At 47.8% G+C, this 19,360-nt stretch overlaps 1 protein-coding gene across 1 annotated transcript; it reads right to left on the bottom strand.

Moving 5' to 3' along the window:
• Positions 1–946: 946 nt before the first annotated feature.
• Positions 947–2,993, bottom strand: DWF1 (cell elongation protein / DWARF1 / DIMINUTO (DIM)). The gene is made up of 2 exons (XM_087321050.1): positions 1,665–2,993; positions 947–1,453 (listed from the first exon to the last, which is right to left on the bottom strand). Exons 1-2 carry the CDS (start codon positions 2,976–2,978, stop codon positions 1,007–1,009), a joined length of 1,761 nt encoding a protein of 586 aa, XP_087177176.1. The 5' UTR covers positions 2,979–2,993; the 3' UTR covers positions 947–1,006.
• Between the last annotated feature and the right edge of the window lie 16,367 nt (positions 2,994–19,360).

The following is a 19,360-nucleotide window of genomic DNA, read 5'->3' as shown; positions in this document are numbered from 1 at the left end:
GATGGTTTGCCATGATATTACCAATGGATAAAGAGTTGGTTGATCTTACCCTTAACATATATATATATATATATATATATATATATCAGGCATTTGGGGTGACTTCTAACATTTTACAGCCAGTAGATAGTGGGCAGTAGCATTGTGAAGGCAGATTGGATGTTAGTTGCACAACAAAAAGTTATATTACTTAAAAAGACTAGATCAAATTTCCATGACCAAATTTTAATGAATTCAGGGGTCCCTCAAGCCCAACCCAAAATCAATAATCTTGCATTCACTCACTCAAAACAAACCACATTAAATAGTTCATAATAGTAGGGAAATATTGCCAAAAACAAACATCTCACAAACTTTCAACCCATAATTTCCCAGTCTAATCTCAAATGCATGAGAAAACAGAGATCGTAGAACTCATTTGTTTTACCTTCAAGAGTTCACATAGAAATTTAAACTTAGATCAGAGTACACATACTTAACAACTCAGAATCATGAGAAATTTAACATCAAAAGATTCAAATGACAAATTTCACTAATTGTTAGTCGTATCTTTGGTAAGTGCTGAATCAGAACATCATAATATTATTAAATCATCAGTAAATCAACAATATAAAAAGGTTGCACAATATTTTTGGAGACTTTTTTCTGGCATTTTTTGTGAAAAAAACAAAATCGCATTAGATTATAGGACGTTCAATCCAAGACCTTACATTATAAGAGAAGCAACTCTAAAATATAAAAGAATTTCAGTAAGGTTGGTTGGTTGATTGTGTTCTAGGCTTTCTTGAGCTAAAACGCAGATCAAATGAGGAGGACTTTGCAATGCACACTGATTATTATCTATCGAAATTATTGCAAAAAGCTCCTCCTTCATAGACATGGAATTACGATGCAAAAAAAAAAAACAGAGGTTTAGATAAACAGGGTGACTAAAAAGGAAAACAACTTAACCCAAAGAAAAGAATTGCCATTAATAGGACAATTAAAAATGCAGGAGGTCAGATTTTCAAGCTTCGAGGTCCGCATACGCATTATCAGTTAATTTTTGCTCTTCATCTTGAACTTCTTTCTCGGTTTTACGCCCTTTCTTCGATTTGTAATAAACACTCATGAATGTCCCAACGGCCTTATACTTCTCCCGGACACGGTTATAAAGGCTATTATCAAACATGCGCCAGAAGTCTTTCTCATTAAGCTCAGTCACCGCATACAATGCTTGGAATCCATGGTTCTCAATCAGCCATTGCTCAATCCGACGGCATGCCTCGATTCCATCAAATTCTTCACCTCTAAGTATAGGGTTGGGTGTATAGTATAAGCCAACATCAGTATACATTTGAGCATACGGTGTATCTCCTCGTCGCTTGTGTCTCTCGAATCCAGGCTCAGGATATATCATGGTCTTCATTGGGAACTTGTAAAGCTTGTGAGGACATAGCCAAATCGGGTAAAGCTACACCACAAAAAAGGGGGGATCATTTGCAGTTAACAAAATAAAAACCTTCTAGAAAAAGCCGGAAAAGAAAAACTAATTGTACAACATTTTGTATACACATTGAGCTGCATAAGCTCCTGGTAGAAAATCCTTTACCTCTAATAAAGCATCGATAAAACAAGAACCAATTAAAGAAAGAGATCGGGAGGAATGCAAGTAAGGAACATACCTCTAATTCTTGATGGGAGAATTCGAGTGCATCAGGCACCTTGTAGAGGGGAATAAGCATGTCTTGAATCACATGCTTTTCATGGTAATAATTCCGGATAGCATCACCTTGAGTGGCTTTGAGGAAGGAAACCTTGGGTGGCATGAGCCAACCGAGAAGGTATCGGAACCAGAATTGATCAGCGAAAGGCAGGATGAGCTTCCCCTCCCAATATATGCTCCTAGTATGCCTGTGGTAAAAATCCCTAGTCGGTATATACTCCACAAACTCGCCATTCTTAAGGGCAGTTTGAGCATGTTGATAAAACCACTGCTTGAACCACCACCGCTGCTGGTTAATCTTATTGCCTTTCTTCTTGGCTTCTTGGGCTGAAGCATACATGCCTGTCATGCAGACGGCCTCCGACTCGTTATAGATCATGGTCTCGACGAAATCGGGGACCTTGTCAGAGCTGTCTTGATTTCCATCGGGGTCAGTAAAGGACTCAATGTATGCATTGCCGAGCTCTCGGAGAGTGCCGCGCACAGGTTTGTAGGTGACTTTCATGTATTCCTTGATGGGGATGAGCTTGATCTCGGCGGCGACAAGGAGGCCGAGGGTGCCTTGAGACCAAGGGATGGCGTAGAAGAGGTCAGAGAATTCATTGTCGGCGGTGGCCTTGACGAGGCGACCGTCTGCGAGGACAATGTCATAGGAGACGACAGTGTCTGCAAAGAGGCCATAGATGTGGGAGCTACCTTCAATGCCATAGCCATTGATGAGGCCGCCGACAGTGAGGTCGTCGAGCTCGGCCACGACAGCTAGGGCAAGGTTCAAGGGGACGGTCTCGCGTGTGATCTGGCCCATGTTCACAAGGGGCTCCACGCGTGCCACCATGGTGTCCCTGTTGATGTCCAAGATGTTGTTGAAGCAGGAGAGGTCTACCTCGAAGTGGCGGGCTCGCTTGTAGTCCACATTCCGCATCCCCACCGCAATGTAGGGCTTCCGGGCGGTGCACACCAGGCCATCGCGCTTCGGGTCCCGCTCCTTGAGCCGCTTCATCACCTTCCCCACATTCGCCTCGTGCTCCTGCTGCCGCCGCTCGTACGACTTCCATGACGACCACTTCTGGGACATGTACGACGCAATGTCGAAGAGGGTGGAGATGGGGAGGACCACGAAGATGACGAGGATCCATCGGAACTTCACCAGGTAATCCACAATGTCTTTCTTCCTCTTCGCCCGCACCACCACGCTGCTGCTGCTGCTATTGGGGGGGGGAGGAGCCACCAGGAGGGGCTCATGAAGCTGCTGCTTTTGCTGCTGCTCAGACATGGCGGAAAAAAACCTCTCCTTCCCTCTCTCTCTCTCTCTCTCTCTCTGTCTTCCTTTCTTTCTTTCTTTTGTCTGAGCAGAAAGAGAGTGAAAGAAGAAAGGAGCGCGCCCACACACACACACAAAGACGCAGAGACGAGAGAGAAAAGGAAGGGAGGGGGCGTGGTTGGGTTCACTTCGCCATGGCCCGGCACGCAGACGCAGACGCAGACGCAGAGTGCTATCTGTCTGTGTGTGTGTGTGTGTGTGTGTTTGTCTGCAGAGGGAGCTAAATATATGTATGTATGTATGTATGTATGTATGTATAAGAAGGGACGTTTCTGCGGGGGCTTAAAACGGCAAGAACCTAGAGAGAGGATGTATGCGCTGCGGACAGACAACTTCTCACTTCCTTTGTCATCCTCAGGAGGAGGAGGTGGAGGTGGTTAAGAATAGAGAAACGAAAGAGAGAGAGAGAGAGAGAGAGAGGAATAGGAGGATGTTGGAGAGGATGCATGCATGCATGCATGCATGCACGCCTGCATCCATCCATCCATGCGCATGCACGATGACCTCTTTATTTCTCTCTTTTTTTATTTTTTTTATTTAAGCTTTTCTTCCAGTGCTTTACAGCTGTGTTGTGTGTGTGTGTGTCTTCTTTGGAAGCTAAGAAGAGATAACACGCAAAAAACCACCAAGTCGGCCTAATTTACAAAACTAGCCCCCCCCCCCCCCTCAAGCTTTAGTTCTGATGGCAAAAGAATCCAAGTTATTCATCAAAGTTTGAGCCTCAAATAGTTTCTCCAACCTAATGAAGCCCACAAGCATACATATATGTATTGATTCGATAACCGAAGTTTATATGTACTCCCATGGTTCTCGTAAATGAAATAGGCAAAGGTTTTGTTTGCCTCTTGTATATAAGTGAGTGTTGGATGTGTGGAACTTCATTTGCCTCCCTCCCCCCCTAAAAACACAACAAGTCTGAATGTTTAGGCATAATGATAAGGATGAGTAAAATTGTTATTACCTTTAGACCCTATTAACTAGTAGTATCCCAAGGTGAGTAACCCTTTTTCAGGTGGAGAGTGTTTAGGAAGAGGTTCAACTCTTGCGAGTTTTTCGGTTGCTTCAAAGAACCACCTAACCTACATCAAATTCACATGTTGGAAGAAAGCAAGGAAACCATTTTCATAAATTATACAAACCATTTCAAGGTTCACACAACTTACAAAGCCATGCATGAATGCACATGTGAAGTACACAATATTTGCTTGCAAAATTCATTAATCAGGACAACATATTCATTTTGTTTGTAATCTATGCATGTTTTATGACATCTACCTTGAAACTTTGAGTGAGGCTTTGCACATGATATAGTTTGACAATGTCATTTCCTTGTGTTTTTCATGGTCAACACTTCCCTCCAAGGTGGGTGCAATCAGCTTTTTTTATTAGTATGTATTGCATTTTGTTGGATAACATGTTAAGGTAAATGTAGTAAAGGGATGCCTTGAGTAGTGTGGTGTTAGTTCGCATGATTTCAAATCCAAGTGTTTATGATGCCAGTTTTAGGAGCAAACCCTTAAAACAACACAATCTCAAACACCTAGTGTTTTTAAAGGAAAATACCTCAAACACCTAGTGTTTTAAATTTTTAATACATTATATTGTAGTTTCACATATGTCATAGATAATAATATCTTATTTCACAAACATATAAGACGTCTAAAATGTACTCCAATCACATAGTAAACATAGGTACGCAATTAGTGCCTCAAACATCTTAATATGTCAATTTCATAATGCCAATGTAATATTGGTTCATATATAAAATCTAAGAACAAATTGTGTCTTCTACTCTTACAACTATATATATTTGTAGGCGAAACTTCTAAAAATACCCTTGGTTTTTCTATTTTAACTTGAATGTCTCTGACTTCATTATTTCCCCAAAGATTTTAATATTGGGTGAAATCCCTTTAGACATTTATTGAGGGCTTCTTGAAATACTATAGGGTTTCTTTGAAGGTTTATTTTCATGAGTTTGCAACTCACTCCACATAACAACATGAAACTAAGTCTTTTCCCCATGTCCATGATATAGTCATCCACCTTTATGGGTATTCACAATGTCATTTGGGCCTCCCTTTTTGAAATGTTTTCATCTTCCAAGATATTGTTGGCTCATCAAAATCTCGCCAATTAACTAGAAACTTATCACAAACACTATAATGTTTTTTGTTTCTATATGAGTCTGAAATACATTTTGACTACAATGATAAGGTGTGACGAAGACGTTTTGGAAGTTTCCTCAAATACTCCTCTTCTTTAAACGCTTAACACAAAAACCAAGATGTTCATTGCTATATGTTGATAAAATCTGAGTTGCGGAACATTTCCTAGATTCATGTTAGAATTGTAAATGGACCATAATGCCATCAATGTACTTTTAATATAGTTCTTTTCTATGTATGTGATGTGCAATATGTTGGATACAACTAGAACAATTGCTAGTTGTTCGATCTAGTAGTTCTACAACTCAATTAAAGGAAATAAGTAGTGAGACCACATCAAAATTGAAACACAAAACTCAAGAGATGAGAACTATGATTCATTGTACCATATGGATAGGAGACATGCCATTAATGTTAGAGAACTATGATTCATTATACAATATGGTTACGCTCGTAACATACTCCTTGTTGAGTGACAAGCTCAACATGGGCCGACCGGCTGGAGAAGTCAGAAGCCAGATCGTACACAGGTCAATCAACTAGTAAGCCATAAGCCGAATCGGCTGACCGAGTCGACTGGAGGTCGATAAGCCGTTAGTAGCTATATGTCTATTTTAGTAAATAGGTATATTGTAGGCAATTAGTGTCAATGCTTGATTCATGAGCATTGAAGTACTTGTCAATACTTCAGTCAACCCATTGTCAGAGGGGCTTGTATAAAGAGTGCTCACTGAGCACATTTTGGTATATAGAGCATTATTATTTTGAATAGAATTTTGTTGTCTGCAATCTCTATCTCTCTCACCTTTGTATTTACTTAATAGTGAGCTATCGTTCATTAGAACCGACTGTGTCTGTTGATTAGCTTATGCATCTAACTTTTTCATGGTATCAGAGCGTGAGGGTTGAAGAATTCTCTGCAGCCGATGAGCATTTCCAGCACAAACAAGCTTTGGATAGAGGAATGGGCAGCTCCATTCCGACAAAAAGACTCGACATGAGCAACTATGCATCTTGGGCATACAAGATGCATTCGTACCTACTTGGACACGGGTCTTGGAGCTATGTCGAAGGAGCTAATGATGGAGCAACGGAGTTGACACATAGAGACTTTCCAACCTGGCAACATGCGACAAACAAAGTCTTGAACTGCGTCACATCCTGTGTGAATGACCAACTACTCGGTTATATCTAGGACGCCAAGACACCAAAGGATGTTGGGGCAAATTTGAAGAGAATTTTCGTAGCAAGCACAACGGCCAGGAAGTTGCAGCTCAAACATGAGTTGAACAACATTCGATAGAGGGACACGTTAGTGGCCGACCACACCTCCAAGGAGATCTACGCCTTGCTTAGCTCTATCAACATGACAGTTGAAACAGATGAGATGGTATATGTTTGCCTCAAAGACTTGGCACATAAGTTCGGATCATTCCGAACGGCGGTCTGAATGAGGGAGAAAACATTGTCCTTCTTCGAGTTATAGTTCATGTTTCTCGTCGAAGAGAACCATGGAGGTGCATCGACGAGCACGCACACCAACAACAAGATGTTGTACACGGAGGCAGATCGACCCCGTGGTCATGGAGGATGAGACGGATTGGCATGCAATGGAGGTAGCCTATAGGAGTAGAACCAGAAGCACAGATTAAGTGTCGATAGTAGTGGACCCTCCGCGAGCAAGGGGAGTCGAGGTAAGCCCACCGATATTGGTATTGTGGCCAAAAGGGCCACAAGGAGAGAGAGTGTTGGAAGAAACAGCAAGTTGATTCGGACAATGCCAAATCAAGTAGAGCCAAACTCCAAGAGACGATAGAGATCTCACTATGCCGAGGGCTCAAGACAGACCGAAACGGGCCCTATATTTGTGATGAAGCACAAGGCCAATTCAATGGCAGTGAGCACCTCAAAGCCAAAGGAGGTGTGGTACATGGATTCTGGGGCGTCCAACCACATGACAAACCACACAGATTGGTTCTCAAGTTTAGAGAAGCCGAAACAGCCAGGGGTCGCCAAAACCAGCGACGACACCCCTCACCCCATCGAACGCATCAGAGACATCCCTTTGAGCCATGTAGGCTAGAGAGCAATTATGAGGAACGTCCTACACAACCCAACGATTATCAAGAACCTGGTGTTGGTTGGCCAGATCGTCGATCAGGGGATGCAAGTTAGGTTCACTCACCTTGGATGCTTCATCGAGGACGAATGTTGGATTATTGTGTAGGGGCACAAAGAGGGGAGGATGTTCATCCTCGAGACAAACGACTTCGACACCACTATGTTCGCTAAATGTCAAAAGGTCGACTTGGACATCGACCTACGACACAAGCAGATCAACCACGTCAACTTCCCACGGCTTCAAGAAATGCAGACCAAGCAAATCGTTTTCAACTTGCCGAAATTCAATGGGCGAAAGGGCCAAGTCTGTGAAGCCAACAAGTTCGGGAAGCAACACTGACTTACATTCCCCAACGAGCATATCAAAGCCATAACAAGCTTGATCTAATCCATGCAGACGTGTGGGGACAGGCACAAAATGTGAGCATTGGAGAGTGTCAATATTTTGTCACCTTTATCCATGACTTCACTCGACATACCTGGGCATGTCTAATTGAAAAAAAGAGTGAAGTCTTCTCCTGCTTCCTGAAGGTGAAAAGCCTTGCCGAATGGGAGACAAGCCGAAAAATCAAGTGCCTCAGGACCGATGGAGAAAGATAATACTTTTCCGGCCAGTTCACAAGTTATAAGTAGAAGGAGAGAATTCAGCGTGAATTCTCCTGTAGCTATACATCGAACCAGAACGGCGTAGTCGAGAGAATGAACCAGACGATTGAAGAAGCAGCCAAGGAAATGCTAGAAGAGAAGAGCGTGCCCGAGTTCTTTTGGATCGAAGCGGTTAGAACAGCCAACTAACTTTAGAATCAGACATCTGCAGTCAGAGACAAATGTCACCACATGAGTTGTACTTCAAGAAGAAGACGAACTTGGTGCACATGACGGTGTGGGCATCATAGTATATGTGCATGTGCCGTAGGAGAAGCGGAGGAAGTTTGATTCTAAAGCCGAGAAATGTATCTTGGTTGGCTACTCAGACGAGCAAAAGGGTTATAAATGCTATAATCCTCGGACAAAACAAGATTGGGTCAGTTGGGATGTCATGTTTGATGAAATGGCTTCATACTACATGAACTCTTGCCAAGTTTTGAGGATGAGGGTAATGAGGCCGAGACGATCCAACGTGAAGAGGAAATCGGGACTCCGGATGAGAGTTTGATTTCTTTTTGGCTAAGCGAGGAGCTCAGTCGGACTGACCAGACTATTGACATGCCAGTGAGCGACGAAGACTCAACCGTGCAATCCCCAAGGGCGATGCTAAAGAGACGGTTTACCCATAGAGAGAAGGGAAAGAAGAAGTTGCAAGATTATGGCAATGAGGTGGGCACGTCGGATCGAAGTGAATCCGATGGGGCCATAAGTGAAGACAGAACTCCAGAGTTGAGGTCGGAATCGGCCAAGAGGGCCTTGAAGACGGCCAACAAAAAGTTGCACCGGTCAACTCGCCATTGAAACCCCATAATCAGGTATGACTATAATGAGTACATAGCGCATCATTATTGGTATAGGACCGAGGATTTCAAATATATGGCGAGGTTCAAGAAGGGAGACATGGAATACATTATTGTTAAAGTAAATGTGCGGAAGCTTATGAGACAAAACAGGTTGTATTGGGTAACAACAAAATATTGAGAAGAAAGGTTTAATGGAGATCTTACGTAGGGGAGAGACAGAGAGAGCAGAAAGCTAAAAGTTAATTCAAAGTAATAACACTTTGTACATAGAATGTGCTCAGAGAGAACTTTTATACAAGTCCATAGAGGATTGGCAAAAGTACTGATAAGTACTTAAATGCTCATAAGAGCGATTGACACTGACTCCCAAAAATATGCCTACGTACTATACTAGGCTAGATCCGTAGGCCTCTAACGGCCTACCGGTTTCAATCCGATCCGGCTCCTGGTTCTAGATACCGATCTGTCTCTCCATTTCGGATACCGATCTAGCTCTAGCTTATTCAGCTGATCCGGATCTGGTTGAGTGTGCTCGCTAACACTCCCTCTCAAGCTCAACTTGAGTTCGGATTATGGTGTCAGTATCTATGATAGCTGGTTCTTCTGTCCGACTTCTACTGGCGTTCTCCCGCCTTTCTCACGCTCCTCGTCTAGTCCGGTTCCGCTTCCCGCGACCTGTCCGGTTCTGCGCACCTCGGCCTCCTTGGTCGGCATGTCTACTCCACGGGCCCACCTCAACTCCTTCGCTGCCATGAGTCCGACACTTGTCAACCCATCATCTCCTTCGTATCGGCGTTGACTTCTACTGCCTCCTCGTCCGTCTGGCATCGAGTTGATCCGGCTCATCCGAATCAAACACCTCTTTCGAATCATGTGCATCCAATTCATTCTAGCTCTTGTTTAGATTTGCTGTCTCCAATCTGCCTCCCGTTTTCCGGCCTTTCAAAACATCGGACCATGTCCGGGTCTTGGCCTTCTCCTTTCGGTTGGCTCTGTCCTTTTTGACTTTGCCGCCGCCGCCGCTTGTTCAGACTTGTTCATATATGTTGATCCGACTTCCTTTTTCTTCTTATCTCCCCCTGTCTTGGTTCTTTCCTCTTCGGCCCCTTGTCCGGTGCCAATACCTGTTTCCTTTCCAACTCTCCCCCTCAAGTGCGGCACGTCGAGAGGCTGTAATCCGAGCATCTCTGAAAAGTGCTGCAACTTGTCTGATCCGAATGGCTTGGTGATGATGTCGGCAACCTGCCGATCCGTGTGAACATACTGAAGTTCAACTTCACTGCTCAGGACCCGTTCATGGACAAAGTGATAATGCACTTCTATGTGCTTTGTCCGAGAATGGAATACAGGGTTCTTAACGAGTTGTATGTTGCTTACGTTGTCATAGTAGATCAAGATTGGGGTCGGCACCTCGATCTGGAGGTCTTGCAGCAGTCGTCGAAGACAAATGGCTTCACAAGTGGCAATGATAGCACCCCAGTATTCAGCCTCGATGCTCGACAAAGCCATTGTTGGCTGCTCCATGCAACAGTTGCGCTACCAAGAGAGAACATATAACCGGAGGTGGATTGGTGATCCGATGCATCACCGGCCCAATCGGCATTCGTATATCCGACTAGCGGTGCAACCATAACGTTCCTATATAACAATGCCTTATCCTTAGTGCAGATTACGTATTGGAGTATCCGGTGACCGCACTGAAGGTGCTCCACGGTCGGCTTCTACATGCATTGGCTAATCACTCAGACCGGGTAACTGATGTCGGGTCGAGTGATTGTCAAGTAAATAAGGCTTCTGAAAATTTTTCGGAACCATTTCTCATTGCAGGCCGGTCCGGAGTCGGGACGTAGCTTTAGGTTCCGGTCCAGGGATGTGGAGATTGGTCGGCATTCAGTCAAGCTGAATTTGTACAACATATTCAACACATAGGGTCTTTGTGAGAGCAATATGTGTCGGGGGTCCGGATCACCTCGATCCCAAGAAAATAATGAAGGTCCCCCCAGGTTCGGTGATCACTAGATCATCTACATACAATAGGATACAAACCAAACCGTTCAGACCTTTCTGGATGAACAACGACGAGTCGGACTTTGAGGCCGCAAACCCCGTCTTACACAACCGGCGTATGATTTTCGCATTCGAAGCTCGGGGGGCTTGCTTCAGGCCATAAAGCAACTTTTTGAGTTGGCACACTACCGACTTGTTCATGTTCGATTGAAAACCGGGGGATTCGATCATATAGACTTGTTCATCAAGATCACCCTGAAGAAACACATTCTTCACATCCATTTGATGAAGATGCCACCTCCTTGCCGCAGCAACCCAGATGAACCGTCGTCATCTTCGCTACCAGGGCGAAGGTCTCGTCATAGTCGATTCCGTGGGTCTCTGTGTATCCCTTCACCACTAACTAGGCCTTGTACCGGTTTATCGAACCGTCGGCATTGTACTTCACCTTATATACCCACTTACAACCGATCGGTCTACATTGTCGGGGAGGATCAACGAGGTTCGAAGTGTCATTGGCATCGAGTGCCCGCATTTCTTCTTCCATTGCGGCACGCCAATTCGCGTCCTTTGTCGCTTTTGCGTAGCTCTCCGACTCATGCACTTCCGCCACTTTGGTCATGTACGCATAGTGATGCGCCATGTACTCATTGTATCCATACCTCTTTACGGGGTTCTTCTGGCGGGTTGATCGGCGTAACTTCTCGTTAGCCGATTTGAGGCCCTTCTTGGCCGGTTCAGACTCTGTTTCTAAAGATCCGACTTCGTTCTATCCGGAGTTAGAATCACTCCGATATGACTCTTCACTGCCGGTGTCGTATTCCGTCATCTTTTTCTTCCCCTTCTTTGTGCGTGTGAACCGTCTCCTCGGTTCCTTGCGCGGGGAGAGCACGACGGAGTCTCCACTACTCGCCGGTTCTTCATCCGATTGGTCATTCCGACTCAGCCGCTCATTCAGCCCACTTAGCCAGAATGAGATCGGACTCTCATCTAGAGTACCAAATCCTTCTTCACCTACCTAGGTCTCCTCGGGCTCACTGGCCTCATCCTCCGGAATCAGGTCGGAGTCGATCATCAGGGCCGATAGGGAGTACCTTGATGTTGACTCATCAAATTCAACATCTTGGCTCACTCGAACTTGTTTTGTTCGGGGGTTATAACACTTATACCCTTTTTGCTTATGTGAGTAGCCGATTAGTATGCAGTTCTCCGACTTCGGATCCAGCTTCCTCCGTTTCTCATCCGGTACATGCATGTTATTCTCTAGCCGGACAAGGCCTAACACAAGGTGTCACGGAGACACTTCACCAAAGGGTGATTACGGCATAGGATTAAGATTCAACGATTACACCGACTTACATAGGTTACACGATTAGAATGCTTTGGTTAATTACACGCGTAAGATATAACAGTAATTACAGAACAGAAATCAAGACAGAAGTATAAACATCATAAGCTCTATTAATTATCCGCTGTCATTACAATGGGGTCCGGGCCTTTAAATAGGTTTCGGCCCGTAGTACAAAACGGTGCCTCTCGCACCTATTCGGGATCCGTCCGGATCTGGAACGGCATACCGTTTCCAGTCCGTCCGTCCACACTATGCTCATTTACAACCATATCTAATTAATTCCTTCACTCCGTATTTTGGACTCCTTGCCGGCCGGTAACACATGGCACGCCCGTGGGACAGTACCTTGTACGTCGAACCCTTCTCGGCCCCTTCATTGTTCACCCAAATTGTCCAAAATACTTTGTTCAAGAATTTCCACTTGTTCTTCCAGTTGTGGTTGCTGCGGCTGTGCTTGCTGCTGCTGCTGTGGTTGCGGTTGGGACTGAGGCTGCTCCGGCTGCTCTGCTTGCTGCTGCTGCTCCGTTTGTTTCTCTGGCTCCGGCATCTCCGTTTGACTGCTTCCGGTCCGGTCTCCTTCCAGTAACGGTTCCTCATCACTAAGGTTGACCGTAACTGGTTCTCGTTCTTTCTCTCCCCGGATCCGGGACCTCTCGTAGCTTTCAAACTGGATCTGCGCCTCCAGCCTGTCGTCGTCCAGCTGAGCTACAAGTTGCCGGACTTGCTCTAGTTGGTCCTCTGCCAAGGCTTGAAAGTCTTCGGCTAGCTCATCTCTTATGCCGGTGAAATCTTCAGAATTCAGCATATAGCAATCATCTCCCTCCTTCCGCCGGTTCTCTACGTCGGCCCGGAGCAATTGGAGTTCCGCCGCGTTCGTGGCCCACTTGGTCCACCATTTGACGGAACCGTTGTCAATCAAGCTCTTGGTCTGGTTCAACCAGGCCCGCATGATATCCTGGATGCGACTTGCTCCCATTTGTGCTCTGCTTTCCACCACTTGTCGCTCCTCCTTCAACTGCTTGATGAGATTTGCCGTATCCTCCGCCTGCTCTCTGTAGCGCGTCAACTGCCCTTGATATGTCGTTTGCAGCCTCTGCAGTACCTCCGCCGCTCTTTCTTTTTCCGCCTGCTGTTGCCTGAGGAGCTTTGTCCGAACCTTCTCCGCCTCTTCCAACCGTCTTCTGTTTTCCGCTTGTTCCTTGGCGAATGCGGTTGCGGTCCGATCAACTGCTTGCCGGAGCTCATCCGTCCGTTCCTTGTGCTCCGTAAGATATAACAGTAATTACAGAACGGAAATCAACACAGAAGTATAAACACCATATGCTCTATTAATTATCCGTTGCGATTACAATGGGGTCCGGGCCTTTAAATAGGTTTCCGGCCCGTAGTACAAAACGGTGCCTATCGCACCTATTCGGGATCCGTCCGGATCTGGAACAACATACCGTTTCCAGTCCGTCCGTCCACACTATGCTTATTTACAACCATACTTAATTAATTCCTTCACTCCGTATTTTGGACTCCTTGCCGGCCGGTAACACATGGCACGCCCGTGGGACAGTACCTTGTACGTCGAACCCTTCTCGGCCCCTTCATTGTTCACCCAAATTGTCCAAAATACTTTGTTCAAGAGTTTCCACTTGTTCTTCCAGTTGTGGTTGTTGCGGCTGTGCTTGCTGCTGCTGCTGTGGTTGCGGTTGGGCCTGAGGCTGCTCCGGCTGCTCTGCTTGCTGCTGCTGTGGTTGCGGTTGGGACTGAGACTGCTCCGGCTGCTCTATAGGCGGCTGCTCCGTTTGTTTCTCTGACTCCGGCATCTCTGTTTGACTGCTTCCGGTCCAGTCTCCTTCCAGTAACGGTTCCTCATCATTGAGGTTGACCGTAACCGGTTCTCGTGCTTTCTCTTCCCGGATCCGGGACCTCTCGTAGCTTTCAAACTGGATCTGCGCCTCCAGCCTGTCGTCGTCCAGCTGAGCTACAAGTTGCCGGACTTGCCCTAGTTGGTCGTCTGCCAAGGCTTGAAAGTCTTCGGCCAGCTCATCTCTTATGCCGGTGAAGTCTTCGGAAGTCAGCATATAGCAATCATCTCCCTCCTTCCGCCGGTTCTCTACGTCGGCCCGGAGCAATTGGAGTTCCGCCGCGTTCGTGGCCCACTTGGTCCACCATTTGACGGAACCGTTGTCAATCAAGCTCTTGGTCTGGTTCAACCAGGCCCGCATGATATCCTGGATGCGACTTGCTCCCATTTGCGCTCTACTTTCCACAACTTGTCGTTCCTCCTTCAACTGCTTGATGAGATTCTCCGTATCCTCCGCCTACTCTCTGTAGCGCGTCAACTGCCCTTGATATGTTGTCTGCAGCCTCTGCAGTACCTCCGCCGCTCTTTCTTTTTCCGCCTGCTGTTGCCTGAGGAGCTCTGTCCGAACCTTCTCCGCCTCTTCCAACCGTCTTCTGGTTTCCGCTTGTTCCTTAGCGTATGCCGTTGCGGTCCGATCAACTGCTTGTCGGAGCTCATCTGTCCGTTCCTTGTGCTCCGTTTGCAACCGTTTATACTCCCGGTGCAAGTGCTCAAATTCCTCCGTTTTTTGTTTGAGCTTGCCGTTGATCTGGCGATGGTTCCGGTCCTCCCGGTCCTTTACCTGCCGGAGTTCCTCTTTCAGGCGCTCTACTTCTGTTTCGGCGTTCCTCCGGAGCCTCTCCTTCTCTTGCAGCATTTTCTCCTTCTCCTCCTTGAGCCGGTCGTACGCTTGGTGGCCTTTCCGTAAGCTCTCCTCGGCCCGGCGTAGATTCTCAGCAGTCTTTTTGAGTTCTGCCTCCGCTGCCGTCTTCAATTCTCTTTCGCGGTTCCTCAGCGCTTCTTGGGCAGCTAGCTCATGCTTTAAATCCGCAAGCTCTTGGGCTTGTGCCGCATTTCTCTCCGGAACGGTTTCCGTTGCCAGGGTCTGATTGCTATGTACAGGTTGATCTGCCGCTTTATTCTGTACATTGCCCGGAGTCACCGTTGCTTGGACTTGTGTTGTCAAAGCCAATTGAGCCATTTCCCTTGTGACCCTGTCCAAGTCTTGTTCAAGGCTCCGGATTCTGGACCAGGCCGTCTCTAGATCTACGGTTGTGACGAGCAACCGTTCTTGGTGTGCTCTCTCCTTCGCCTCTATGTACTCGACCGCTCCGGTGATTTGCTCGCCTACCCACCGTAGCCACATGCTACTGGTGCCTTGCTGCTGTACTGGTCGGGTCGGCTCGTTCACTGTGGAATTGTCTGGCCTGAGTGCCTGTATCTGCCGTTTTGGTTCTACTCCTTGGCCGCTGTGTGTGCTGGCTGGGCTCGCCGGCTGTTGAGTTCCGGTTCTCGCCGTCTCCGGAGCCGTTGGAATGACTTCTTCTATAGAAGTCGACAAGGCCGGTTCCATACGCACCGGTTCCGGTTCCTCCCTTGTGGTTTGCTCAGGTTGAGTTGGGGGCGTTTCTTCCTCTTGCGGGTACGAACGTTCCCCCGCTGTCCCGGCGGTCCTACTTCTTGACCGTCGTTGGAGGTGCTCTTCTGGCTCCTCCGTTTCCTCTTCCTGGGTAACGGCATGTTTCTGTGCCGTCAAGGGTTCCGGTTCCTTCTGTCCCGGTCGCCGTATGGTTATCTTAACGGGTCGGACCGGTGACACCTCCTCCGGTTCTGGGAGTCGTTTCTTCCCTTTCGTCGCCTTCGTCGCCAGCAGCTGCTGTCGTTTAGACGCGGGCTTCGAGGTGCTTCCTTCCGATAATCTTGGCCGCTTCTTTGGCTGGATGGTCTCGACCGGCGGCACGAACAATGTTATCCACTGAGCTACGGCATGCCACAGCTTCCGGCCCTCCTTGCCGTCCTTTCCTCGTACCATGTCGATTGCCGCGCACAAACCGTCTGCAATCAACACCGGCCAATCCACCTTGGTCCCTTCATAGGTGGCTATGATCATCCCTACCCGATTTTTTGGCATGACAGGGGGTCGGGGGTACACGTGGCCGTACTCATGGAGCACTCGAGCTATCTCCCTGAATAGCGGATCTTCGCCGCCCTGCGTTCGATAGCCTTTGCCAGCAACAGAGTACTCACCGAAATATCGGATGAGTTGCTCCGAGGTTGGGTTATCGATCTGAAAGATACCTCCCTCCGGAAGGCCTGTTAGCGCACGGATCGCTTCCTCGGTGATGACTTCTGTGTCGAGCTCCTTGATGACCCGGTCGGCTTCTCTGTGCGGTGGTGCCTCCATGATGGTCAAGAACCCCTCCAGTCCGTGTTGCCTGAACCATTTCCTGGCCGCTTCCGACAGCGTTTGTGGTTCCATGTCTCCTTCGAGGTCGAGGAAAGATGGCGAGGTAGAGTGGTGATGAGAGTGAGAGCGAGAGATAGAGAGTTCCGAACGTGGGGGTTCTCTAAGTGCAAGTTCGCGTTTGGTAAGCTTCCACCGCCTTGGTGCTTCTGTGCTTCTTGGCTCGCGAAATGAAAAGGTCTCCATGCGTTCTGCTTCTTCTCTGTTCGTCTTGGCGCCTTTTTCGAGCATGCACACGTCGTGTACCAATTTAGTATTAAGTAGCGTGGCGGCACTTAAATGCCCACTACGTACCTTTTCGCTCCTTGATTTCACGTCCGTTCATACCTTGATTTTTAATGATTTCTTTTTTTTTTTTTTTTTTAACTGACGGTATGTGATCTTACACATTTGTAGGTCCCTTCGGACCCTTACCGTTTTCCTTACGGGTTGCCGTGTCTTCCTTCGCCTCTGCTACGGGTTCCCCGTCGTCTTTTTCTTCCATCCGTACCGTTCCCGGTATAGTGCCGGTGGGCTGCATAAACGGGTTCTTTGGCATCGGTCCTTTATAGGGCTTTAGTCTAAATCCGTTGACCCACTTGCCTAGCACTTCACCGGCAAGTGTCCCTAACTGATAGGATCCGTTGTATTCCCGTGTCAGCCAATACGGGCCTGTCCATCTAAACCGGAGTTTACCCGGCATCTTGCCCATCCTCGTTTGGAATACTAGTACCGGCTTTCCGATTTCGAACATCTTTTCATTACCTTTCCGGTGACGGTCAACGAACGCTTTCCGTCGTCGTTGCTCCAGTTCCATGTGTAGGATGCTGGCCAGCTGTTGCTCCTCCAGTTCGCATAGTGCTGCTAGCCGCATTTCCTCCGACTCCTTTTCATTCAGCCGTTCCCGTAGTTGGATCCGTAAGCTTGGTACCTGAAATTCCACCGGCATGACCGCCTCTAAGCCGAACGCTAACCGGAACGGCGTTGTCCGGATACTTGTTTTGTATGCCGTTCGGTACGCCCATAGCGCGCTATGGAGCTTTGTATCCCAGTCCGTCCGGTTGTCATTGACGATTTTGCGGAGAATGTTTTGCAGCGTTTTGTTGGTGGACTCTGCTAACCCGTTTGCTTGGGGGTAGTACGGTGTGCTCCGTTTATGGACCATGGCATAGAACGTTGTTAAGCTTTCCACTACCTGGCCGAGGAAGTGCCCTCCTTGGTCGCTGATTAATTCAATCGGACATCCATATCGGCACCAAATGTTCTCGTACAGGAATTTTGCTGTGGATGACGCGGTGTTGTCTCTCAAGGCCTTAGCCTCCACCCATTTAGTGCAATAATCTGTTGCCACGATGACATAACGATTACCCGTTCTCATTGCCGGTGGCTTGAACGGTCCGACAAAATCCAACCCCCACTTCTGGAATGGCTCTAGTGGAAGTACCGGTTGGTGTGGCATCCGTGCTTGCTCCGTAGGCTGACCCATCCGTTGGCATAGGTCACATTCCTTAGCATACTTAACGGCGTCTTTTAACGTTGTGGGCCACCATAAACCGCTCTGCCATACTTTCCTTGCCGTTGCTTCCCCGGCATAGTGTCCTCCGGCAACCCCACAGTGTGCTTCCCGTAAGATTACTTGTTTCTCGTCACTACGGACTGCCCGTCTCCATATTCCATCTGCTCCTTTGTGGTAGAGAGTGTCCCGTAACAGACAGAAATTGCGGCTCTGCACCGCCAGTCGTTTCCTCTCGTCCCGGTTCATTTCCTCCGGTGGCAAGCCCGTGCTTAGGAACTGGTGCATGTTTGTTAGCCACCTATCTTCTGATGCCACCGTGTCGTCCGCTGCCGTCTCCGGGGTGATACGGAATAACTCTGCGTCCGGGAATTCATCCGATACTCCGTCGCCAGATTCCTCCCTCCGGGAGGCCTGTTAGCGCGCGGATCGCTTCCTCGGTGATGACTTTTGTGGCGAGCTCCTTGATGACCCGGTCGGCTTCTCTGTGCGGTGGTGCCTCCATGATGACCAAGAACCCCTCCAGTCCGTGTTGCCTGAACCATTTCCTGGCCGCTTCCGACAGCGTTTGTGGTTCCATGTCTGCTTCAAGGTCGAGGGAAGATGGCGAAGTAGAGTGGTGATGAGAGTGAGAGCGAGAGAGAGAGCGTTCTGAGCGCGGGGTTTCTCTGCGTGCAGGTTCGCGTTTGCTCAGCTTCCACTGCCTTGGTGCTTCTGTGCTCCTTGGCTCGCGAAAAAAGAAGGTCTCCATGCGCTCTTCTTTTTCTCTGTGCGTCTTGGCGCCTTTTTTCGAGCATGCGCACGTCGTATACCGATTTAGTATTAAGTACGTGGCGGCTCTTAAATGCCCACTACGTACCTTTTCGCGCCTTGCTTTCACGTCCGTTCATACCTCGATTTTTAATGATTTTTTTTTTTTTTTTTTTTTTAATGACGGTGTGTGACCTTACACATCCGTAGGTCCCCTCGGACCCGTACCGTTTTCCTTACGGGTTGCCGTGTCTTCCTTCGCCTCTGCTACTGGTTCCCCGTCGTCTTTTTCTTCCGGACCGATCCGTACCGATCCCGGACAGGTTCCCGGTGTAGTGCCGGTGAGCTGCATAAACGGGTTCTTTGGCATCGGTCCTTTATAGGGCTTTCGTCGAAATCCGTTCACCCACTTGCCTAGTACTTCACCGGCAAGTGTCCCTATCTGATAGGACCCGTTGTATTCCCGTGTCAGCCAATACGGGCCTGTCCATCTGAACCGGAGTTTACCCGGCATCTTGCCCATCCTCGTTTGGAATACTAGCACCGGCTTTCCGATTTCGAACATCTTCTCATTACCTTTCCGGTGACGGTCAACGAACGCTTTCCGTCGTCGTTGCTCCAGTTCCATGTGTAGGATGCTGGCCAGCCGTTGCTCCTCCAGTTCGCATAGTGCTGCTAGCCGCATTTCCTCCGACT

This window comes from Azolla caroliniana, unplaced genomic scaffold, assembly GCF_043228905.1.
Source record: "Azolla caroliniana isolate FFs.n. ecotype wild unplaced genomic scaffold, voAzoCaro1.0.p SCAF_6, whole genome shotgun sequence".
In the NCBI taxonomy this organism is placed as follows: Eukaryota; Viridiplantae; Streptophyta; class Polypodiopsida; order Salviniales; family Salviniaceae; genus Azolla; species Azolla caroliniana.
The sequence above is the reverse complement of the archived record's forward strand: the minus strand, read 5'-3'. Positions and strand labels throughout refer to the sequence as shown.